Here is a 26,541-nt window from a genome sequence, read left to right as displayed (position 1 = left end):
CATCGGTGAACGCCTAGCCTGGCAAAAAATAAGTCCAGGCCCAACTGCTAGAGCTACATCGTGGAAAACGAGTCTAGGTAGTAGGCCATCTAATCCAATGAAAAGCAAAACCATGCCAATTTACTACTAGAAACTACCGCACAGAACTATAGACAACACGGTGAAGCAACTTCACGGTCCGGTATAGCCCATGTGAATCACTTGTGCGCTGCAGTCTTGATGCTTTGATTTTTTGAAGAATAGCACATGAATCGCAGGCTATAAGAACAGATTGGCTGACGTTCTGAAGAGAAGTCATTGGCTGACTTAGGCCTCTCATCCACCATACGTTCTGCATCCAGCGGTTGCTTCCCTTCTCAGCTCCCAGTGCAAATGACACAGCTAGCCCAATGCAAGAATAAGCTGAAAAAATCCCAGTTCAGGAATGGAGGAAAATAACAGAGGGAAAACACACACTCGTAGCCTCACATTGTTCTGCTGCTTCAGGTCTCTGTTTCAACATCAGCCCAAGTCAGCCTATGTTGTGGAAGAGAGGGGCTCAGATTGGCTGTTTATTTTCCATAGGGAGGGTGTGAATCCTACTTCTGTACCTCAAGTTGGTGCAAGATTTAGAAATCTAGATTGATAAGGGGATCCAACCTAATCCTCTCGGGTGTTTGCCCGATCTTTCACAGCGAGACAACCGGTAGATAGAATCTCCCAATAACGCGAAGAACGCAACTTGAAGAAGAGGAACGAATCCAGCAAGCAACATGATGGATATCACCACGCCTAAAACCCTAGCTTGATAATCCTTGATGACACAAGAACCCTCGCAGCAATCTTTATTATAAACTGATAATCGGCATCGCCGAACCCCGGAGGGATGCAACACGTGAACACACACAATAGTTTTAACCTAAACTTATCTACCTCTAACCCTAGCCGACCTAGTCCCTTATATGAGGGGGTGGCTGGGGCGCCCCACTAGGTGGGCTGACCTGGTTTGGTTTGGACAGGCCCAAAACCAAACACAACACTAATTTAACCCTAATTGGCCCACCACATGACCTGGCTACATTATTTCCTAACATAGAATGAATGACACAACCTTAGACTTAATTATTACATAGCGTAGGTCGTCCTAGCGTGTCAATCCTGAATCCTCGATGGCGTATCGCCTAGCTTGGTGGAGTCCTGAAATTGGGCTTCACCTTGGCCTTCATGCCCGTATCATCCTCCCCCCTTTAAGAAGCGTTGTCCCCAATGCGTGAGGGTCTTCTCGAAAAGGTGACGTAATATGAACACGACATGTTCGCGCCGTCTTCAAGTCTTGCCTGCCTACCACACCACATCCTCCCTCGCGGCTTGCTTGACTCGATACAGCACTTGGCGCCTCCTTTCTTCTCCACATGAACTCGGACTTCGGCGCCAACACCTTCTTCGTGTGAGGTCTTGATGGAACCCTGTGTTGCTGAATATGAACTTTCCTTATGCAACCCTGCAAACGAGTAATGACTGGGCCACAAAGTTGTCGAACACGACCATCATTGCCTCTATGCAACCTCCATGTTGCTGAAAACTGGGCGGCAGTGCTGCTGGTACGATGACGGCAGTGCCGGGGTACACAGGCCGGTAGTGCCAGGGTGCCCCAAGCGGCAATGTCGGGGTGCCCCAAGCGGCAGTGTCGGGGTGCTCCTGGCGGCAGTGTCGTGGTGCACATGCTGGCAGTGCCGCTGATACAGGGCGGCCTTGCCGCTGGTGTATGTCTCCTCTGACGCGCTCGCCTCCCGCTCCTCCCTCGCGCATATGCGCCTTATGCACTGAGACATGATCAGCACAACTATCATCAGTCTGAATACTGGCATCAACACAAAATGGAAGTGTAGATCATGGTGCACTATCCTTATCAACAATAGGCTTGACTTCGACCGGCTTGTCACTAACAAGTACTGGCTTGTCATCTACAGGCATGGTTGAAACATCACCAACATCGACGCTCGGAACATCATGCACCTCATGATGCACTTTAGGCTTGTGCAACTTCTCCTTGTGTACCACCAATTCCACCTTGGACTTGATTTGATCATCACCCATAGGCTTCAAAGTCCACTATTTGCTACCATGCATAAAAGAATATGTATTTGCTCTCCCAGCATGTTTCACACTACGAGCATACTGCCATGGACGCCCAAGTAGCAATCCACACACCTCCAATGGCAACACATCGCACTCTATCTCATCAGCATAATCATCAACTGTAAATGGCACACGCACCTTATGAGTAATCTTCAGCATACCACAACTATTCACCACTCAAGACGTTTAGGTTCAAAAAGACGCCATGTAGACAACCCCAATGCTGCCAACATCGCCTTGCTTATGCCATTAGTACAGCTAACACCATCAATCATCAACTTGCAATTCTTGCCCTTTATAATGCACTGAGTTTGAAACAAACTCCACTGCTGATCCTTGTCAACTGTCTTGCAAGCATCATCTTGTACCTTCTTGAGTTGCATATTCAGCCCGCTCAATGGTACATACTCCTCCATAACCACAGTAGTGCACATGGTATCAGAGCCAGGTTCCTTCTCCACGGTAGTGTTAGAGCACACCACCTCCTTGTCCATCTCCGTGGACTTGACCACAAATCTAGCACGCGGAAATTGCTTGAAATCTGCCCAACTAGACCGTACACCAATGATACCCTCAACTGTCAGAGCATCACGATACCAACCAGTCAGAACATCATCAACACGTCGATAGGCAATAGTAAATTCAGTTTGGCCACCAAATGTCTTAGAGAATCCCCAGCCGTTGGGGCTCCCCAGGCCGAAATCTGGCGCTAAATAGCGTCGGATGGATGTAATTTTTGGCCTGGGGAGGCCCATTTTCCCAGCGGTGAGCCCAGGATGGATGAAAGTTTTTAACGAAATACGGTGAATTCAGACAAAATTGGGCGAAACTCGTTCAAACATAAGCGAAATTTAATGATATTTAACATATATAGGAGAGTTCGTACATAAATAGGCCGAATTCGTACATATATTTGAATTCGGCGATGGGATAACTTAAACTTAAACTAAAACCGGCCTTCTACATGCCGAAATGGCGGTAGAAGGCCGGGTGGTAGTCCGCGCCGTCGTTGTCGTCGCTCGAGCTGGTGGCGTCCTGGGGCGGTGCCGCCTCGTACCAGCGGCTCGTACCCTGGCCAGCATCGCCGGCGCGTGACGGCGTCGGCCGGTAGATGTCGATGTCGCTGCTCTCCTCGAGCTTGATCAGCTCGACGGTCCTGGGCGCGGTGTTCCTTCCCGCGGCTGGTGCGGCGGCGCGGACGGTGAGTTGTCGCGCGGCGGCCAGGTCCAGCAGCCGCCGCTGCTGCTCCGCCTCCTGGCGCTCCCAGTCCCGCCTGGACCACTCCAGCGCGGCGTCGATGGGGAGGCTGTTGTCGGCGGGCACCGGGTCCTGCAGCGACCTGGCGATCGCCTCCTCCATCGCGGCGTCCTCCGCACGTTTGGCCTCCTCCTCGGCGAGCTGGTTGGCAGCGGCAGCCTCCTTCTTCGACGACTTCCTCTTCTGCCCGCGCTGCGGAGAGGAGGGTTGGTCGCGGATGACGAGGGTGCCGCTTCTGCGCCCTCTGGTCGGCGGTGGAGACGCCGGCTCCTTCTTGACGAAGGTCGGTGTCGACGGAGACGCCGGCTCCTTCTAGATGAAGATCGAGGGCGCAGATCCGCCGGACCTTGATGCGGACCTCGACCCAGACGAGGAGGAGGACGGCGTCATCCTCCTCGGCGTCCAGGAACTACCGTGTCGGCGCGACACGGTAGCCGCCTTCGGCGGTGGCAACCCCAGAGAGGGGGTAGTTCCCACCCTCGATGTGCGCGAGCACATTCGCGAGGGTGCGGTTAGGTGCGCTCCACCACCGGCGGCGGCCGGCGGCGTTGTTCCTAGCGGGAGGAGGAGGAGGCCGTCGTAAGCGGCGAGCTCGCGCTCGTACCGGCGCCAGAAAAAGTCGGTCCACGCCTCGTAGTTGTCGGGGAAGAAGTGTGGCTCCGCGCGTTGCTCGTCACTGAGAGTGACGAGCACCGCGTCGATCTCCGCCTCGAGGGCGGCCCGGCGGCGGCGGGATCGGGACGCCACCCGCGCTGAGTCGCCATCCTCCTGGCGCGCGGAAGTCCGGCGACGCCGGGTAGCCCGCCATGTGGAGGAGCCGCCCCTCCCATTGGTGCAGAGAGCGGCGGCCGAAGCCATTCCTAGCCGCGCTGTCGTTCGTCATTGCTTGATCGCCGCTAGTTCGCTCGAGATCGGGGAAGATTTGGGGAAGGTGAGAGCAGGGAGCGAGGTGAATGCGGGGCAGACGCGGTAGTTCAGCGATAAATAGAGGTAGACGCGCGTGAAACCGAGGCGACAACATTAACTCGCCACGTGGAAGCTACGCATCCGGCGATGACTGACCGGCGGCAGGCTTTTACAGCGCGCGAAAGATGATGCGATGAGGACGATGATCAGTCTCTCTCGCCGACAAGTTGGGGCCACCAGACGCGCGGCAAGTTTCCTCGGTGTTTCCCGCGCTTTCGTTTCGTCCGGAGTCCCCGAGCGCTCCCCGGGGGGTCGGGGATGGCTTGGGCTATCCGGACGGATGAAAGGCCTAATCTGGACGAAAACGAGGAACCAGGGGCGCGACTGGGCCGTTTTCGTCCATCCGAATGACAAAACGCCGTCCTGGGGGCCTCGTCGGGGAGACGGCTGGAGATGCTCTTATCAAACGTCTTGCATCGCTCAAAACCACCGTCAATGTGGGATTCCCAAAACTGAAATTCCGCCGGTGTCGCAGAGCTAGCCAACCTCCACTTTATGGTAGATGCATCAAAGTGCGAACCTATTACAATACTAAGGTAATCATGATAGACATCTTTCTTCCTATCTGCCACGCCACCAAAACATGACGAAACCATAGCTGTGCGCGAAACAAAGAATCAGCAGAAAACAGCAAAAGCAGACTCACGACAAAGAATTCCTGTCGCGGCAGAGAAACTGGCAGAAATCCTGTCGCGGCAGAGAAAACTGCCAAAAATTCTAGGAGGCCGGTAGTGCCGGGGTGTCGAGGTCGGCAGTGCCGGGGTGTCAAGGCCGGCAGTGCCGGTCTCCTAACGGAAATCTTCTTCTTCCTCGCGATTTTTCTTACCGCGGCAGAGAATTCCGGCGAACTTCCGTCGTGCCAGAGATTCTGCAGCACTACTCCTTCCTCTCCCTTGATCTGCAGCTATCCCAAGCCAATCTCCTCCAATGCAAACCGATCTAGATGTGATGAATCAACAAAACCTCGCTGTCAGCAACCCAGAAATCTGATACCACATGATAAGGGGATCCAACCTGATCCTCTCGGGTGTTTGCCCGATCTTTCACAGCGAGACAGCCGGTAGATAGAATCTCCCAATATAGTGAACAACGCAGCCTGGAGAAGAGGAACGAATCCAGCAAGAAACGTGATGGAGATCATCACGCCTCAAACCCTAGCTTGATAATCCTTGATGACACAAGAACCCTCGCAGCAATCTTTATTATAAACTGATAATCGGCATCGCCGAACCCCGGAGGGATGCAACACGTGAACACACGCAATAGTTTTAACCTAAACTTGTCTACCTCTAACCCTAGCCAACCTAGTCCCTTATATGAGGGGGTGGCTGGAGCGCCCCACTAGGTGGGCTGACCTGGTTTGGTTTGAACAGGCCCAAAACCAAAGACAACACTAATTAAACCCTAATTGGCCCACCACATGACATGGTTATATTATTTCCTAAGGGCATCTCCAGCGGCGCGACGCATTTCGGACGTCCGAAATGTCCGTTTGCGTCGCGCGGCGGACGCTCGACAGACCGTTTTTGTCCGCGCGTCCGTTTGCACCTAGGGGTGGCTCCAGCGGGCCGACGCATTTTCGCGTTTGCATAAATTTATGAAGTTTCCAAACAACAAAATAAGGAAATCAACAAAGTCATAGTTATTACATTTAAAAGTCGACATGAAAATAAGATAGTATTTCTCTAGGCATGATCTTCATGGCCAGCCAATGTCCACTGATGCTCAATCAGATCCGTTTGCAGCTGTTTGGAGACGTTCTCGTCAGTGACTTCTACATTCCTATGTAGATAGTCCTGCCAAGATGAAGCTCCGGGAAGTGGCGCAACCAGCTCACCTTGGAAATCCCATTGGTTCTCATTGCGACCATCGGGACGCTCGTTCTCAACGATCATGTTGTGCATGATCACGCAGCATGTCATCACCTCATGCATGGTCTTCAGCGACCATGTTCTTGCCGGGTGACGGACAATTGCCCACCGAGCTTGGAGCACACCAAATCCGCGCTCCACATCTTTCCTGCAAGCCTCTTGCATCTTGGCAAACCTCCTCGTCTTCTCGAGTTTGGATTACGGACAGTCTTCACCAATGTGGCCCAGTCAGGGTAGATGCCATCAGCAAGATAATATGGCTTGTCATATGCATTTCCATTGATCTCATAGCTCACCCGGGGAGCTTTACCTTGCATGAGCCGGTTGAAAACCGGTGATCGGTGCAACACATTGATGTCATTGTTGGAACCGGCCATGCCAAAGAAGGAATGCCAAATCCATAAATCTTGAGATATGACAACTTCAAGAATGACAGTTCTTCCCTCCTCATGCCCGCTGTACGCACCTCGCCATCCAAATGGACAGTTTTTCCACCGCCGAGTGCATGCAATCTATGCTGCCAATCATTCTCGGGAAGCCTCTAGACTCGTTGATAAACGAGGAGCCGCCTTGTATCCTCAACGGTTGGCTCCCTACGGTAATACTCTCCGAACACGGCAATCACGGCTCGACAAAACCTGTACATGGCCTCAAGACAGGTGCTCTCACCCATTCGAAGATACTCATCGAATATATCCGCAGCCATTCCATATGAGAGCATGCGAATAGTCGCGGAGCATTTTTGGTAGGAGGTGAAGCCTAACGCACCTGTTGCATCGCGCCTGCATTGAAAGTAGGGGGACGTAGTTTCTGACGCCCCGTAGAATGACCAAGAACAGGTCCCTTGACATCCTGTATCGGCGCCGGAACAGTTTTTCCGGGAAGATCAGATTGGTCAGGTGGAAGTAGTCCTTGTGGAGGCGGGCCTGCCCTTCCACTCGTTGCGCGGCGAGGTTTTGGAGCGCCCCTTCACGACCCCGGTGCTGCGGCCCCGGGTTAGAGGTGAACTCGTGGATCATGGAGGCCGCAGTAGTTGCCAATGTCTGCGTCGACTCATCGGACTCCTCGTCGGAAGAGGAGTCGACGACCTCCGCGCGGAACTTGTCCAACATCTGCCACATGTCCATCTGCGTGAGTACAAACTGCGGATCAATGGCTGCGCACAATAGCGCCGAAAACACGAGTAGAAACCTACCGGCGCAATTGACCGAACAGGTCGTGGGCGGCGCGGAAGGGCGGCGCAACCGGGAGCGTTTCGCCCGAAAACGGCCCGGCGGTACGCGGCGGAGCCAAGCCCGAGTATGCTCCCGCTCTCCCGCGCGGCAAGAACGCAGCCCGGCGGCGGCTATCGCGGCGCTGCGGCCGGACGGCGGCGGATGGGGTTGGGGTGGTGGCGACGCACTGGGGCAGCAAAGAAGGGGCAAAAGACGCAAATCGAAGCGGTCGATTTCGCTGTCCCTGACATGCGGGACCGGGTAAGAAATGGAGGACGCTCCGTGCGACCGCCGAGCGTCCGCGGAGACGCAAACCGCGGACGGCCCGGTCACTTTGCGTCGCCCCGCTGGAACAGGCCCCAGACGCATTTCCGGTCACGGCGGACGAAAACGGTCGCTGAGCGTCCGTTTGCGTCGCGCCGCTGGAGATGCCCTAACATAGAATGAATGACACAACCTTAGAATTAATTATTACATAGCGTAGATCGTCCTAGCGTGTCAATCCCGAATCCTTGATGGCGTCTCGCCTAGCTTGGTGGAGTCCTGAAATTGGGCTTCACCTTGGCCTTCAGGGCATCTCCAACGGGGCGACGCATATTTATGTCCGTTTGCGTCGGGCACGGACACAAAAAACGTCCGCATGTTCGCATGCGGCTGCCTCTTCTCCAGCAGCAGGGACGCATTTATTTGACCGCATGCGTGATTAGAGAGGAGAGAGTGAAAGATTCTATTTGTGTGGCTAGGAATGATCGCATGTGTGATTAAAGAAGGAAAGAGAGGGCTGCATGCAGACCAAACGGACGCAAACGAACGCGCGAACGCGTCCGCACAGACACATTCCTAGCGCATATTTGATCTACGTTTGCGTCAGGATGGACGCTGAAGATGTTTTGCATCTAGCTGATGGAGCTCGTTTTTTTGTCCGCGGAGACGCAAGCGAACGAAAAACGTCCATTTGGTGCCCTCACGCCCCGTATCATAGATCATGCTTGGTCGTTTTGGGTTAATAATGGAGGTCAAGTAGGCTGGGTTAATAATAGAGGTCAAGTGGGCTTAGAGGTAAAACAAGTCCGATGGCAAGGTGACTTCATGTCAATATGTTTGTGCCAAGGAGGGTTATCGAGCACGCGACAACCGAGATCGTGTGATAAATAATAGGCTGTTCAAATGAAAACGTCCATCGGGGCACGATGTGCTGAAACAAAATAAATAAATATTTTTTATAGGCTCGTGCCGGACCCAAGCCGCTAGCCGAGCTCAAGCTTCCTTTAGGCTGTTCATAGTGGGGAGTAACATAAGATGGTGTCATACATAAGTTACTAGTCCATGTTACTACCTTCATAGTGGAAAGTAACTTAGAGGTGGTATCATGCAAAGTCTCATTTATTAGTTTGTAGACTTATTTTATCTTGGGGTGTGTGATGTTATGGTAACATAGCTAGTTACCACCTCTCTCTCTTTCTTCATTTATTGATATGACATGTCACCAAAACACATTGAAATGTATGATGTTACTACCTAAGTTACTCCCACTATGAGCAGTCTTAGTCGCTTCCTACCTGTAGTCGCTTAAGCTCAGCTTGTTGACAGCCCTAAATAAGATGATTTTTTTTCTTTCTTTCTAGCTTATCCATATTTTGAATACCCAAAACTAACCTACATTCGGTATCTGCCAATTAGCAAGCCTTAATTTTTCCCCTTCTCTTTTCTTTTCCTCTCCCTTTTTTCCTTTTCTTTCCCTCCCTCTTCTTCCCCGCCACATCCGACTAAACCACTCCCCCGTCGTTGGCCGACACGGCGCAGAATCGAGCTTTCCCTAGCCAGAATCACGCCACCACACCGGCATGCACCAAATCCTCACTCACAAGGGACGTGTGACTCGAGGACGACGCCCCATGGATGGGGTGGAAGAGCGTCTAGCAAGTTCCCGCGCGGCAGCACCAACCTTGAGATGCCCAACGGCAGAGATTTTGCCACAACATCGAGCAGCAAGGGCTCAATTGCAGCCAAGAACGGCGGCGTGTGGCCCGGGAGGAGGGTGGTGAGGTTTGTGGACTTCCTTTGGGGTGACATGCCGGAAGGGTCGCCGGACCCAGCACCGATGGGTCAGCTAAGCGCATCAAGTTTCATTGCGTGGCCCTTGTTTGGCTGACATGGCAGCTGACCCCCAAAATAATGGGTTATGGAGTCTTACTCATATATGAGTCATTGGCGTCAAATTTTGGATAATGGCTCAAAAAAAATATGGATATCGGAAATGGGGTCCCTTATGGGTAAGCTGTTGGAGGTCTTCTTTTTTGCCACCTTTTTCCTAATAAGGAAAACATTTTTAGGTAAGCTGTTAGAGATGCTCTAGCCAGGATAGCTGTTTGCACAAGCCTACGCTCAAAAGAACTGAGCCCTAACCCTGCCATTCTTGTAGGACTCACGCTCTAACCCTGTCAATAAAACGTTAAACTGTTCTTGCCTAACCAAAAAGCCTATTCACGTCACGCTCGCTGGCATCGGCAGTCGACAGTGAGAGATTTAATGGTGCGTACACTATGAAGATTTTCTTAATAACCCAGCTACAAACACGGTTGGCACACCGTGCAATGTATGTAAGACGGGACGAGTTTAGCACTGTTCGGTCAGCAAAATATTGAAGTTGTTTATTTTAGACAGAGTATAGTGGAACCCTTTCATGTGCATCACTTTCCAATTAGTCAACCATCTCAATTTTGCCATAAAAGGCCATCCGTACCCACCACGAAAGTATAACACAATTTACCAGCACAAAAGAAACCTGGCCTACCACATCGAACTCTTGGGATAGATATCAAAGGCAGAATACAACTTCTGGATGATGAAAACGTCCATGCAAAGGAGGAACTTTTGCATTCACTAACTTGTGAGCTACATAAGTAAATGTACAGGCTTGTCCAAAAGAAACAGCTGTTTCTAACAACATGGGCCCCATAAGACAAATATACAGCCGGGCCCATATCAGGGTTACGATTCAACAACAAAAGGAATTGTTGCCGTTACAAGAGCCATCTCCAGCAATCTAGAACCAAGCTGCTTGTAAGGTGGAACAAAAATGGAACAGAACAATTATCTACCTGGCACTGAGATATGACTACAATTAGCTTCAACAGTGGGGAATGGGGAGCGCTGTCATTCGTGCAGCTTCTCACACGAAACACCTAGCAAAGCACGACAAGGCAGGAAATTAGAAAATTGAAGTAAAACCTGATTATCAGAAATTAAGATAAGCTTGCCATGAAACTACTTTCAGTTATTCCGAAGATGTCGTCGCAACAGCATTGTCATGCCTAATATTCAGTAGCATGATAATTCACAACTAGCTACCAACTTATATTAGGCAAACTACATAATAATTGAGGCAATGTGTTATCAAATGAAATTGTTTAAGGTGGTGTTTGTAAAGTAGCCTAGACCTGTTACTTGTCAATGCGCCAAACTCAGTAAATAGTAGAGGGGAAATGAAGAGTGAACGGTATCAGCTCCATACTGGTTGAGAAAACTTATGGTGCACTGCAGTTCATACTATTGCCATGCATTTGAATAGAAGGAATAAAGAACCAAACATGCTCAGGATTTGACCTAAACATCTAGCATCACACTTACACCAGCAACAAGTAATAACTTAGATAAGGAGGGATACCTGTACAGTAACTTTACAAAGGAAAGAAATGCTCTACAAAACTTATCAACCTCAAGTGATTCCATCATCATCCTGGTCCAGAATTTGAAGGGTGAGAATATACACTGCCTTGAACGACAGGTCTGTGCTGCTGCTGAGTCTGAAGTTGTTGTCGACCCTGCTGTTGCTGCCGCTGGGCACCAGTAACATGCCCATGTATAGGAACACCCCCTGACATTTGCCTTTGCAGCATGCCTTGGTTTGGTGCTGACAATGACGCTTCATTTCCAATAAAGGTATCTTGAGGCGAACTGGCTAGCTGTGAGGTCGAGGTAACTGCAGTTGGATCCTGAGATGACTCTTGTTTCCGCTGTTGTATCGATGAAACACCTGGGCTACCTGAATCTGTACTCCTTGCAATGGACGTAGACAGAATCACCTGATTAGGTTGGACTTGATCAACAGGCAACTCTATCCTACCGTCAGTGTTCATATGGCGGTTTTGTTGCATCATCAATCGTTGGATATTATTATGTGATGGATTCATGTGACGCTGTTGTTGTTGTTGCTGCATAGCCAATTGCGATGATGAATGGATTGGAGCTTGATGGGGAGCTAACAAGGTCTGGTTGGGAGAACTCTGTACTAAACCTTGAACGCCAATATCTGATGATTGTATTGGTGACTGCGGTACATGGGCAGCATATACTTTTGGTTGATTCCCAGGTTGAGACACTGATGGAATCAATCCTTTATTACCAGCAAAATACGCTGGGCCCTGCTGCACCATATTTCTATCAGAAACTTGGTTGTTTGAAGTTGCATTACTGCTGCTGGGTTGAGTAGCATCAACCGGAGAATTCGGCTGCATCACATTCCCTCGGCCTAAACTCTTCATAAGCTTAGCTTGCTGGCTACCTTGATTTCGTTGCTGTTGGTTTTGCCTAGACTGCTGCTGAGTCTGTTGCTTCTTCTGCTTATTTGATATACTATTGGCAGGTTGATTGGGAAGCACTGAGCTATCTTGTGGGCTTTGCACAGGGTTCTGCTTCTTATGATGTGAGTGTGAAGATGGGGCAGTACTGGCTGAAGATTGTGGTTGCATTTGTGAACCATTCTGAACAGTTGGCACTGTACCAGCTGCGGAAAGTGGGTGCTGTTGTTGGGGCATCATTCCTTGTTGAATGTGTCTCTCTTTAGCCAACCGCACATAAGCCTGATGCTGTGGGCTTGACTGGTTTGCTCCTCGGATATGAGAATGATGTGTATTCCCAAACATGTGCACCTGCTGTGGCATCTGATTTGGTTGGGACTGCTGAACAGGGAATGACTGAACAGGTGAAGATGTTCCGGCATTGGAAAATTGTGTTCCACTATAATTGACAGCTTGGCTATTTCCCTGCGCGACTTGCATCTGATACTCCTGCACTGTCATCTGCCTGTGCTCTTCCAGATTCTGGCCAGGCTGCAAGAAACACAAGTGCAGTGTCAACAATCACATACCAAACAATAGTTCACCACAACTACGCCAAGTGATGCAAACATTTTTAACTGAGTCAAATCAAAAGAATAAGAGATGCAAGTTGCCAAAGCAATCACATTGTAATGAAACAATAGTATCTTTACATTCTTACTGTCTAGATGAGATATCAGCTCCTTTGATTTGTAGGATAAGAAAAGCGCAGCAATAGGAATTCTGCAGGATTGGGATGCGATGTCTACTTGAATCCTATGGGAAGAGGAATTCTCTTTGATTGTGAAGGAATTTTTCATGAGGTCTAACCTCATGCTATTTTCCTATGATCCTGTGAATCAAACGGATTCTGAAGGAAAAAAAAATTCAATAGGATTTCAATCCTACACAAATCCTTTGAAAATCCTATGAATCAAAGGAGCCCTCAGATTTATAATGCGCCATGTTGGGACTAGTACCTTCTTATATCTAGGTAGTAGTCAATCTCTGTACACAAAATTATCAGAGAGATGAATACAGTATTTTAGTTCGCTCGTAGTAGTCTTCCGGTCAATGAAGATTGAACAATAGTAGCATGTACCTGGTTTGTCATGATTAGATGTGTAAGAGGGCAAAGACATATAGCTTGGAGGGCATTGAGGTGAGAGTGGTATGTTTTAGCATCACTTGAAAGATTACAAAGTGCCAATATCTACAGCCTTCTCACCAGATGGAAGCTAATCACAAGCATTCAGAAAACAAGCAATTAACAGTTATCTGACTATATTGTAAAACAACTAGTCTTGGTACTACACGTTAACTCATTCCCTGTGGAGAGTCTAAGAGCATCTCCACCGGCGCGCCCCATAGCGACCCCAATAGCCGTTTGGGGTCCGGCGCTGCTTTTGGGCCACACCGGCACGCCCCAAAAGTAGCCAGCCAGTTCTGGAGCCCAATAGATGCGCCGGCAACCCCGTGTCGGCCCCTACCCGCAGGGTGCCGAACGGGCACGCCAGCACCCAATGCCACGTCGGATTTCGACTCTACGACCGTCTCCATCCTTAAATGCGACGCCTCGGATACTCTGCGGTGGGTTGCCGTTAATGAACCCGCCGGTTCTCCACGCGGAGACGCCGCCATAAATGCGACGCCTGAGATGCTCTACGGTGGGTCACCGTTTAATGAACCCGCCAGTTCCCACACACCGGCCAGAGCCCATTCTATTTAGTGCGCCCTCCGCCGCACTAGCCTCTACACCACCACCGCCTCCCCAGCTCCGTCGAACTCGCCTCTACACCACAATACCACGCTAGCTCGCCACCACATACTCGATGCTAGGCGGAATGGCCGCACGCCGCCAACGGCGCCGCAGCCCAAAGCCGAGTTCGAGCTTCCAGACTTCAACTTCAATGACTCCAACGACTCCGAGTTCGACTAGTAGAACAAGGTGTTCGTAGCAGACGTGGAGGCTGAGGCGGCGGAGGAGGTTGCGTTATGGAGCGACAAGGAGCAGCTCCACGGCGACTAAGAGCAAGCGGCGATCCTAGCTTCCTTCAACACGCAGGGCTTCCAGACGATCAAGGAGCAAGCGCTCGAGGAGATCGACGCCCTCGAGATCTTGCGCGAGCAGGCGGCCACAAAGGAGGCAGGTCGCGCGGCAGAGCTCAACGCTCGAGGCGGCCACCCGCAAGGAAATGGCGCTGAAGGCCAAACGCCGCCAGCTAGCTCCGACAACACCTGCAGCCATGCTGCACCACCAGTTGCGCAAAGGGGAAGAACGACGACGAGGGTCGCGCGCCCCGACTGACAGTTAGTAGATTAATTTTAGTTTAGTTTAGTTCAAATTTCATTCAAACTTCCGTAAATAATCCTAAATTTGAATGAAATTTTGCATTTTGTTTACATTTGCATGTTCAAACATTTTTTAGGGATTCTTATTGGGGATTTGCCGGTGTGTGTAACCTCTCCCCAAATTGGGGAGCAGGTGCCAGCGATCCCCATAGCGGGGCGCCTATTTGGTGCGCACCGGTGGAGATGCTCTAATATGTAGTCAAACTTCCAGTTTCTGCCAAAATTTTGGCAAGTGCGATTAGAAAACTACATAATTTCAAATGGAAATGAACAAACCCTTTTTCACATTGGTACTTGTCAATCATCAGAGATGTCACGTATGACAACACAATTGTTAAGGATCATCCATCAACTAATATATCCATTTTTGTGTCAATTGATCAGCATGTAGCTTATGTGATGCTTACATCTTGAAGAATTTTCGATCAGGTTTTGGATGTGAAACGATTTGTGTGGCCAAGATTACTTTTCAGCAACCTATTTGTACATCACCCTGTAGGATCATCGAACAATAACAACAGTCAAAATGTTCACAGCACCCCTGTCGTAGTGCTCAGCAACAACAAAGCATTTTTCCCAAGCAAGTTGGGGTAGGCTAGATATGAAACCTAACAGAAATAAAAGGAAGCCAAAACAAGAACGAGATTGAAAAAGAGAGTAAACTAAGATTCCGGCACATGGATCACTGATCTCCATGTAATCCTATCAAGAGGCAAGACTTTAGGTACATTCCAATTCCGGTGCCACCCCTAGCCTATCGTGAATTACCTCGTTCCTAATCTGGTCCTTTCTTGTATGGCCGCACATCCATCATAGCATGCGCATCTCTGTAACACTCATTTGTTGGATGTGTTTTCTTTTAGTTGGGCAACATTCTGCCCCATATAGCATCGCCGGTCTGACTGTCGTCCTATAGAACTTAACTTTTAGCTTTTGTGGGACCTTGTCACATAGGATACCATATGCTTGCTACCACTTCATCCACCCTGCCTTGATCCTGTGGCAAACATCCTCATTGATATCACCATCGCTTTGCAACATTGATCCCAAATATCGGAAGGTGTCCCTCTTACGCACTATCTATCCTTCTAATCTGACATCTCCGTCTTCGCCACCAACACCACTAAAATTAAAAAATACTTGCTGCTACGGCGGTTCTACCAACCCATCAATGCAAAGCAGGAGATACGCTGAAATAAAAAAAACCATAATATACAGTATGAAAGAGAATGCATACCCGAAGCATCTGCATTGGATCACGCGGCCTCGGCATTGTATTTCCAGGGCCAGTTACAGCACCAGGGCGAAGATTTACTGAATTTTGCATGGACTGACCATTGCTGGATAGCATGTTTCCAGGCGAAACCATATTTAGCATTCCTGGGGAACCAAGCCTTGGAAAGCCCGGCCTCACAACAGGCGCACATCGAGCTAGTCCAGTCATCATTCCCATACCATTAGCACCAGACATCATTCGAACACCAGGAACAGAAACTCCGGGTTGCTGGAGATTTCTGCCATTGAGCATATGGTTATACTGAATTCTTTGTTGTTCGTCACCCTGTAACGAGGTAGGCCTAGGCACACCATACCTCTGAGCATCTCTACAACAAATATATTTACAGAAACAAACATTATAAGAAAATTTTATTCAATATCAGCAAAAGAGGACAACCTGATCATTTACCTAGAGGGAGCATTCAATGTTGAAGGCGATGGCAAACTGCTGCCCAGTACCATACCAGGAGAACCTGGTAGCCTAGCATTCATATTTGAAATTGGAAGGGTAGGACCAAGTGAACCATGATGGTTCGGAAGCGTTAACACATTTGTATGTGATCCCGGGTAACCAACAGGAAGTATATCCGGGCTTGAAGTTATTGTATCACAAAGATCAAGTGGCCTATTAAAGCTTTGATAAATTAGATAGCAGCACAGAGCATAAATGACCAGTAACAGCTGGATATAGATAAGAACGTATTGAATAACAAGGAGGCGCCAAGTATATCCAAAATGAGTGGTTTGAAGGGTATGGCACATACGTCAATACGCCAGCAGAGAAGTTGCTTGGGCACACTTGAGAAAGCGCAAGAACATGAGAAGTGTGAAGTGGATTTATTGGCTTAAGCTCCTGGCTTTCCCCCTTAATGACCAAAAGAATACACACACGAAGACAAACAGAGAAGAGAATCATGTCAGCAAGCAAATCCTAATAATACTCAATAAAGGTGACAAACAGAATAAATTTGGTTGCTACGTGCAAGCAAAATTACAACCATATTATACCTCACGCAAAATCAAGACAGTACAAGGTTTTACGAAGGAGGGCAATACTAACCTTCCTGCGACATGGATGCAATCTCTGCCCAAGGAATATTATTTTCTCAAAATGTGTCTTAAGAGTCTCTTCCTCGAACGGTCCTTGAAGGCGCTGAAACAGCTGTCTGGCGCTGCCCTGGTATTCACACGAAGGGTTCATGGTGTTATTGTACAAGAGTTGAAATCTTTTGTGCATCTGCATGCACCTTATTAATAAAAAAATTGCCTTATTCTTCTAATCTATAGCAAAATTCGATTAAAGCTGAAGCAGATTTGCAGAAGTCTTATAGCCAAAAGATCGACCATCTAGCATTTAACAACCTTTGTGTATACATGCTAACAGGTATAACATAAATGGGATAACAAACCTTTGGAATGCCAGGCAATGTGGATTGATAGTGTTGAGATGAGCCTGAGTCATCCGCGCTGTCAGCACCATCACCAGAGCTTTTATCCGTGAGAAGTTTGTGACGGTCCTTACACTCATCGGGCCTTCTATATATGCACTGCAAAAGTCAGGATGGGAGAATTGACAGTTAAGTAAGCAATTAATAACCACCTTTTCTATAGCCTTCGCACCTGAATATGGTGATAAATTTCATACCACATAAGACCCTCACACAAGAAAGTAATATATATCTCTTCTAAAAGGCACTAACATAAATTTACCAATCGGTATACATTGCTACAACAAAATGAAAATAACGTTGACCGTGACAAACTGAATTGTACAAGGAGCAGTTGCATGATGTTGGGAAAATTTTAGAAGGTTGATATTACCAAAAAAAAAAAGTTGTAATCAGTTATTACCTTCAGTTGGACAATGCTGTTCAGTGCATCGCTAACTAATTCCCAGTTTTGATCCATATCATGTACAAGCACAACAAGAGCCTGGTATCTTTAAGATGTTAGATGATTTCCGCAAGAGTGTAGCAAGATAGGGAAAATAAGTAAATTCAAACATAGAGTAACCTGATCTTCGAAATTTGACCAAGGACAACCAGGACCGGAGTGGCCAGCAGCCATCTGACAAAGAGATAAACATTTGAGATAGTTGATCAGCAAAATGGCTAAGATGGACATGTTTTTCCATGCTAAATAATTATCTTAGTTCAATTAAGGCAATTAGGCAGAAAAACATAAGGTTAAAGATCTACTCAGAGGTTTGGCTCAAAGCAGAGTGGACGGCAGCCATATAACCAAGAGATGAAAATTTCAGGAATTGATTGATGAGCAAAATGACGGAAACAGACATGTTTACATGCTAAATGCTCCCTCCATTCAGGAATAAGTGTACATTTAGTTTTTGTCCTAAGTCAAACTTCCTTAAATTTGAACAACTTCCTTGAAAAAAGTACGAACATTTATGACACTAAATTAATATCACTAGATCTATCTTGAAATGTAGTTTCATAATATATTAATTTGATGTCACATATGTTGCTAATATTTTCTATGAAGTTGGTCAAACTGAGAATGTTTGACTTAAGACAAAACCTAAACGAACACTTATTCACAGATGGAGGGAGTAATCATCTTAGCTATAGTGTAAAGAAAAAAGGTTTTGACTTGTAAGGGAAAAGATACTGCATAAAATAGTGTATATAGCTATACGCAGATAAAGGTGTAAAATACATATACTACCAGAATGTCAAAATGTATGGATACCTTCAGGCCTTTACTTTTTCTTCCACGATCCCGATTAGTGATGATCTTTATAATCTTCGCCGGGTTTACCATGTTACTCATTTGTGATGCCACCGGAGATGCCAGTGGACCAACTGGTGTAAGAGCATCTAATGAAATATCAGGTGCTGGATGCAACAATTTAATCTTCTTAGAAGCGTGACCATTTACTGCTGTTGATAAATCAGCATTTAACATGTGAGAAGTTAATCTTGTGTCCTCTCAAATAAGAAGTATTTGTTCTCATGTTATACATACCAATAGAAATTTGATATCTGAAGCAGAGACAAAGAAAGTTACCAGTATTACCATTCGGATCAAACTGATAAGCCTCCGGTCTCTTCTTCAAATAATCCTTCTGGTATAGAAAATAAATAGTATCCATCAGAATTAGTGAAACTACAAGCTTATTGTATTTCTATTCAGAAATGCTCGATGGTAGTCAGAACTTCGGAAGCAACAGTGTTGTGTAGGTTCACTGAACCCCCTACAGTACTCTCTTACCGCAAGACTAGAATAGATTAAAACCCATGACTCAAAAAAGGATGACTAAATTTTTGTTATGCACGGTTCATTTGTGTGCCCTCGAACATCATTTCAAATAATGTTCACTAGTTTGTCGATAGAAAACATTGTCTAGTACTTCTTGGTGAAGTGCCAGCATTTAGTTTAACTTTATCATGAGATACTCCTCTTCCAACCAGGCCCTCGTGGATTGACCATAAGAATTTTGTCTGATTAATCACATAGAGATAAACATAATACTGCTCATACTAAGCACTCAAATCAACTTAAGGTCTAGGATCATGGGCAACACCCTAAAACATCAGCAGAATGAACTACCTCTACAAACACGGTAAGCAAAACAATTAAGGGAGTTGCCATTGAGAATCTGACCTTTCCAGCCATCAAGGTATAGGACTCGCTCGCACTTTGTGGTGCCTTGTGCCCAGGGTACTTAGGCTTTTTCTTCTTTTTAGACTTAGCAGACACCTCACCGCCATCATACATTAATTGTTTGTCAAAATCAACAGTGGATTCAATATCTGCATTCTTCCTGGGGAAGAATCCACCATGTAACGAACTTTGATCATCCTGGCAGGAGTTTGTGTCTCCGCTAGAGGCATCTGTTTTACTTGTGAACTGAGGGGTTCCGGCAACACCAGCAGAGAAGGGGCTTGCAACTCGCTGTCTAGCAGCAGTCCGTATGCGTTTTATAGGAATGGAAAGGAAATCTGGAGGTCTTTTGCCATTTGATAAAAATGGTTGGTTTCCTGTCTTGTTCTCCAAGTATGGATCATAAGACGGGTCAATACCATTATCATACAGTCTTGTGCCATTCATCCTCTGATGCATCTGTTGTTTCTTCTTATGACCCGATTTTGATGCCAAACCACCATCATACGTTCCAGGCAATAAATAAGAGTATGCCTCGCCTTCATCACCATACCCATTCTCCCTATGTACATCTAAACAAAAACGAAGCATTGATAAAAACATTTCATCATAATACAGGTACTACGAAATAGTAGTGGTGATATTTAAACCTGGAACAGAATCGCATGTAGATGGCTCATAATCCTCCTTATGTCCAGTGTTAACAAGCCTCTGCAATGCAAAGATAGTTAATTTGACAACAAAAAGGTTAAATTTGGAATAAAATAGAATGATGCCAATGGTAAACATAAACATGGATACTATATGTGTGATTACTCAGTTTATAGAACATCTTGCAGAAGTTATGGACTTGTGGGAATCACAAATTTTCTTGTTAGTGATTTAATATTAAGAAGATAACAGGTAATACCCAATATCCTCTGAGCCCACAATGCCAACTGAATTCTTGAAAGCAACAGGTGCGGACTTTAAATGCGACAAGTCAAGAATTTTATACAATTCATGATTCAAGACCAAGGTGAAACACTAAATAGTACTGGCCCCAATTAAAATACAACATTTTAATAGAACACCCCTGAGATGGAAAAGGGGCACAAAGAAATTATTAGGTGTTGCTGTAGTGAAAGCACCGCCTTACCTTATTATAAACAGATTGATACTCCACTGACTCTCTGTATGCATGCATTGCACCAGGGGCTACCTCATAAAAGAGATGTGTCTGAAAATAGGAATGCATCATTGATAAATATTTAGGTAAATTATGTGCCTGTTCTTCTCATACTAACAAGAGTGGTGCCAGGCTTTCTTGACCAGGTCACATAGAATGAGACGTGATGCAAAAAGGTGCAAAGAAAGAAAAATATCAAAAGCATATAGAGCCTGGTGGATTACATCTGAAAGTTCAGCCGGCACTTTTAAAATGCCAAAATCATTTAGCCTCTCTGGAGTTGGTGGTGCTTCAGCTAATGAAAGACAAGCGGACACATTACAGTTGTACTCCAGAAACCGAAGAGCGTAACTCTGAATAGGAGACTGATGGGACCACTTAGACTTCTCGTGTTCGATGGATTCGCCGCCCTGTTCAAATTTATTGATCATGTCAACCTTGCTGTTGCGACTTGCAAACATATCAAGCCCAATAAGTCAGTCCAGAACAAAGCCTATGCAGATTACAAGAAAAACGCCAGCATGAAGTAACATTTGTAGCTATTTCATTCTGAGGCTTATGGAAAGACAAGACATCTGAAACCATTCTAGGCCGTATATGTAATACCATCAGAGCCAACAAATAAAAAAGTATAGACCATCAATGTTATAATGGTTAATACCAGTTCTTTTTCTGCTTTGATCCCAGCTGGCTTCATTTCTTCAAGCCCCTTTGATTTCTCTACTTGCAATGCTTTAGGAATCTCACCACTAGTGGTTCGTAAAGTTTCAGCTGAACGCCAAAAATTCACAACGCCCTTGGACAGAATTCTAGCAACAGATTTCTGCTTTCTGTAGACATTAGCTTCTTCAAACGATGCCCGGCCACTGGAGGCGATCCAGTAGCACATCTGGGCTGCAGCTGCACTTCTCCACAGACGCTCCTATTAAGTAGAAAAGGTTAGCCTATACATAATAAATACAGTCAAGAATGTCACACAACAACGTAAGAAACATTACAGGTCAATAAAGAAACACAGATCACTTGAGAAAGTACCTGCATGAAGTCATTTGACATCCAAGCCATCTCCTCAAGAACAAACTCCCAGTGGCTTTTCCGCTTCTTCTCCAAAGAAACATTGCAGAGAGCTCGTTCACCAGCTCTCTTAATGTTCCCCTGTCAAGTAATGACTTCTTTTTCAGAAGCAAGAGAACTAGCATGAAAGGAGATCATATTATATAACCTAGTCGTACCTCTATAAACCGAGCCCTTCTAAGTATAGAATCATCATATTCCTTCTTTGTCATCATAGAATCTTCACATTCCTTCTTTGTGATTGTTGTGTCATTTCGGCTACATTTTGTAACACCATTGTCGTTATTAACAGAAATGTTTGTTGATGGCAAAGGATTAGGCATATCCTCTCTGAGTGATGCAGGGGGCAAATCAACCGAAACCAACTTATCAGAACCACTCAAAGCACTAGAACATTTGTTGTTTCTATCCAAATCAGAAGCTGCCTCCTTATCTACTTTGTTGTAATCAGAAGTAGCAAGACATGTCTCCTTTTCTGTGTCAACTACATTGTTACAGACTTCAGCTTCATCTTTCACAGCAGCGCTGACTTCTGGTTGTACAGGAGTAGAACTGTCAATCAGCAAGCTACTGCCTTCCAATTGACCAGGTCCAATGTTACTCAATCCTTCATCAGAACTTTGACCAATCTTCATTGATAAACTATCATTTCTACCTGGATGCTGACCAACAGTCTCAGTGGTATCTGTGCAATTCATGTCCACTTCGTTTTCACTAACCCTAGCAGTTTGTATGGCAGGGTGCAGAACAGAAGCCTCAATTTCCATATCATCTGCATGAGCATCAACCATGCTTTTGTCAGAATTGCTGTTACCTGCCTTTTCGGGAGTGTGCGCTTCTCTGAAGATTTCGCTGTGTTTAGATGGGAAAGAAGTTGTCCTTGAAGAAGCTTCTTTTGGAATAGAATGAAGAGACTCTGCAAAAGCAGTTACATTAGGCATCTGGCCACCTCCAGTACGCTGTGAATTACCAGACACATTGTTTGATGAGATTTCAAGAGCTAGCATGTCAGCTTTGTTGTTCGTTATTTCATGTTTTTGTTCTTGATTGCTTTCATGAATTGCTTGAACACCTCCCACCTCCAGTACCACCGGATTGTTTAATGGTACATTCTTCAACATATCATTGCCATTTGAACTTATTGGTTTCGGACGCTCAATGGATGAGCCATCATAATCATCATTTTCTGCTTCTTGCACTACCCCTGTTGCATCTCCTCGCTGAGAACTTGAAGGAGGAACTGGTGGAGTCCTAACGGGCACAGTATTTGCATTGTCCCTGCCCGACTTTGACCTGCGTCGAGCATACGCTTGGCTCTTTGCCCCAAGGCGGAACAAACCGGAATCTTCAACTTCTTTCACACTAATTTGACCATCATTGCATAAAGACAGCTCAGGCTGAGGCGTGATTGTAGTGCCGCGTTTGACAAGTTTGTCCCCACCTATGTTGCTGGTATCTCCATCTAAGAGCATAAGATTATCGGCTGTGTTGGCTTCACGACACGATGAACTTCCTGGTCTGCCACTACTTTCAACCGAATCTCCATGAGGTGATGCGTCAGATGCAAAACTGCCTTTTGCTTCACTGCAGTCGGTGCAAAGGAAGAAACAAAAGGCTTAAATCAACCAATAATTATGACAATGGTATCACATGGTAGACCAGGAACTAATTATCACCTTATCACATTTTGTTCGGCTATCTGATCTGTGACAGAAGTGGAGTGTACACTGAGCGACGCTACATGTCCAAGTTTGAAATCCAAGGGATTGCCTCCCTGCATAATAGGTGCATAAACCAGGGGAAGAATACAGCGCACTAACCATCATAATAATGTTGTTCCCACGTACGTACCTTGACTAAAAACTCAAGCTCCCTCCTCCGTTCTTCACGAACGTCATATTCCTGCCTGAAGTTTGTGTATATAAGAGTATCAAGTACCAATGGAGAGGGTAAACCAGTCGAAAACAACATTGTGGTCGACGTACCTCAGCTCCTCCTGAGCTTTCTCTATGGCAACACGGCGAGGGGAATCTTTTGTGTCCGTGCTGACACCGCATTCAACAATTCCTCCCATAGAGGAATGCTCAGTATCCAGTGGACCACAGAAGCAGGCTTTGCCCATACATCACTGCAAGCACATTTCACTCAGAAACTTGGAGCCATCCAGCGCGCGTATCCTCCTCGCGGACACACGGAACACCAAGATATAAAATGGCCTGTAAACAGATAGACTGGCATAAACGACATATCAACAAAAGAAACAATAACAACAAAACTAACAGAAGGTGCGAGCAAATGAAGGCAATCCCTACTAAAAAGAGGATTTTAGAACACATATGTCACATGCCTTCCGCTGCTGAATCAAAGAATGAGCGCACAACATGACAGCATTTTGCATAATCGAACAAAGGAAACATGATGCTGGACAATGTGAAGGTTATAGCCTATATACATTAATAACAGGCCATGCCCCACATAACAGGGACAACATGCTAACATCTCACACTTTAGAGGTACACACAGTCAAAAGTACGGTACACTTTAAGACCACGCATGCCAATGGCTTTGTTTTATGCGCACTACCAGATATGCAGAGAAGACTAGCATGAGCATCTGTAATAATGAAGCACACAATTCAAGAGCAACAGTGCTCGCTGAAAGCATCTCCCGCAGCATCGCGCCTAACTCAGCACACCTCAATTGCGAGTCTAGGCAACGGAGCAAGGCAGAGGGGTACCGAGAGGAGCATTGGATTGAGCAGGGGACGCACCTAGACAGCCCTGCGCCGGGAGCTAGGGTTAGGGTTTGGAGCAGGGGAGCCTGGGAGAGACAGGTGGGCGCGCGGGTTCCTGAGAGTCGGAGGGGCGCCGGGGGAGGCCGCCGAGGAGGCGTGTGCCTGTATTTGGCTGCCGGAGGCAGTGGCGTTCGCCGGCGACGGGATGCGGTGGGGCTGCTCGCGGGCTCACGGTGATGGGTGTACGTCGTGGTATGCAGGCAAGGCTGGGAGGAGGGAGAAGGGCTGGGCTGGATCCGTGCGGGCGGGCGGGCGAACTGGTGCAGTCTGACCCGATCGGTTCGGAGTTTCGGCTGGCCTGCGACGCGCGCGGTCGGCCTCGCTTACGGTTGAAAACGGAACGAAAACGGACGGAATTTGTCTTATCGTTTTTGTTTCCGCCTACCTTAACGGAATCGAAAACCAAATTGAAAATCCCAGAAACGAATATAGAAACGAAAATCACCGGAGATGAATATGGAGAGGATACGGGACGGATACATTACGAAAATGAATATTTGTCACAATAAAATAGCGGCATATTACCTTGGTCTGTATACCGAAAAGGCACGTATAACGAAGTAGACAATAAGACAAGGAATATCACTCAACTTCAACAAGCGGCAATTCAACATAAAATACTACCTTCATCACTAAAAGGGTGTCTCAACTTTGTCCAAATTTGGATATATCTAGACCCAATTTAGTATCTAGATACATCTTGACAAAGTTAGGACATCCTTTTTTTAGTGACGGAGGGAGTAACAGACATAGTTTAACACTTAGACAAGCGCAAGTTCACATAAATATTTTTGCGTCAACACTAAGACTATTCGTGGGCATTCGCTTGGCCGCCTGATCGCTCGTCTTGTAGGAAGAAGCCGCGATCGCTGCGATCGCTTGGGAGTTGGGACTAGGTCTTGTGGAATCGTCCCAAACAGAGATGAGTCGTCGAGACTGTAGGCGGCTGTCTATAATTAGTAGGTGGCCTACAGGCCTAGTTTCGTGTATAAATGTAGGCCTACCAAGAACATGGGCCTCTCTAGGTTACATTTGCGGAAACTTTTCATATTTGTTTATCCAGAATTTCCTTTGCCGTTTTCGTTTCCATCGGAAACAACTCCCTCGTTTTCATTTCCGTTTCCTTTTATGATCCTTCCGTTTCCTTTCGTTTTCCGCAAAATGCCATTTCATTTTCCCTTTTTTTCTCTCCATTTCCTTTTTCTTCGAAAATGGACGGAAAGTTTCCCTTTCATTTTCAACCCTAGCCTCGTTGTAGCGGGTCGCGTAATACTCCAGCCACACCGGAGTCAATACTGTGCAACCTAGACCGGGCCAATTATTTCTTACTGGGCTAACTTCTTGTATCAAACACTTCGCATGGGCCATCTAACAGGGTTAGGTACCATTCGGGAGACCGGGCCGCGGCCCAGTATGGTCCCAAGACAGTCTGCGATGGTACAACTAATTACACCAATTCAACCTAAAAAAAACTAATTACACCAATTATTCTAGAAAAAAACTAATTACACCAATTTAGTCCTACAACTCATCCATGATGTGAAGATTTTTAAATATACGAGTGTCTAGGATGGGGCGCGGACGAACCGACCTTTTTAAATATACGAGTGTCCATGTTAATTTATGTCTTCCCTCTTCTCCCAAATTTAGGCATCTATTATCAAGTGCATCCTCATCTCCAGGTTCAACAATTAGTAATCTCACATGGTTGTCAACTTGTCATTCACATATGTATCAATATTGGTCATTGTCATAGAATTCAAAATCACCACCACTTTCTATCTGTTATAACTTATAACACAAATTGTTGTTCATAATCAGCAACATGTATCAGCTATAAAGCGAACCAACTGATGTAGTTGATCTTGCCATGTTTGTTGGATTGATAAGATCGCCTCTCTGTGTCCTCAGAAAATCCGTGTGATCTACAAATATAGCAAGAGTCTTGTCAATATATGTGGCATTGCCCATTTCATTCTGGTTTGCATCGGTGCCTAGATATCTTAATCCATCAATGAGATATTTCCTTGGATATAACCGGTACATGTGTATCAGTGTATCTTGTGGTCTCTCTCACAGTTTTGTGATCTATCTCAAAACCGGAGAATATTTGGCTGCCTAATTAGCTGCAATATACTGTAGGATAACGTTGCATAGAAAACAAAAATTTTCCTACCGCGAACACGCAATCCAAGCCAAGATGCAATCTAGAAGATGGTAGCAACGA

At 46.5% G+C, this 26,541-nt stretch overlaps 1 protein-coding gene across 9 annotated transcripts; it reads right to left on the bottom strand.

Moving 5' to 3' along the window:
• Positions 1-10,282: 10,282 nt before the first annotated feature.
• On the bottom strand, positions 10,283-24,499 carry LOC124660261 (chromatin modification-related protein EAF1 B-like). 9 transcript variants are annotated; one of them, XM_047198067.1, is made up of 22 exons: positions 24,291-24,499; positions 23,506-23,736; positions 23,372-23,426; positions 23,197-23,294; positions 21,679-23,104; positions 21,482-21,601; positions 21,108-21,368; positions 20,671-20,856; positions 20,417-20,497; positions 19,929-19,989; positions 19,279-19,850; positions 18,640-18,739; positions 18,364-18,554; positions 17,668-17,721; positions 17,506-17,586; positions 17,064-17,201; positions 16,715-16,831; positions 16,419-16,519; positions 16,064-16,279; positions 15,614-15,980; positions 11,094-12,537; positions 10,283-10,611 (listed from the first exon to the last, which is right to left on the bottom strand). In XM_047198067.1, exons 2-21 carry the CDS (start codon positions 23,640-23,642, stop codon positions 11,161-11,163), a joined length of 5,739 nt encoding a protein of 1,912 aa, XP_047054023.1. In that variant the 5' UTR covers positions 23,643-23,736; positions 24,291-24,499; the 3' UTR covers positions 10,283-10,611; positions 11,094-11,160. The 9 variants fall into 9 exon arrangements, with proteins under 9 accessions (XP_047054023.1, XP_047054024.1, XP_047054025.1 ...); XM_047198068.1 differs by having other exon boundaries at positions 18,682-18,739; XM_047198069.1 differs by having other exon boundaries at positions 18,364-18,551; positions 18,682-18,739.
• Between the last annotated feature and the right edge of the window lie 2,042 nt (positions 24,500-26,541).

Source organism: Lolium rigidum, chromosome 6, assembly GCF_022539505.1.
Source record: "Lolium rigidum isolate FL_2022 chromosome 6, APGP_CSIRO_Lrig_0.1, whole genome shotgun sequence".
In the NCBI taxonomy this organism is placed as follows: domain Eukaryota; kingdom Viridiplantae; phylum Streptophyta; class Magnoliopsida; order Poales; family Poaceae; genus Lolium; species Lolium rigidum.
Note: the sequence above shows the minus strand (reverse complement) of the source record. Positions and strands in the feature narration are given on the sequence as shown.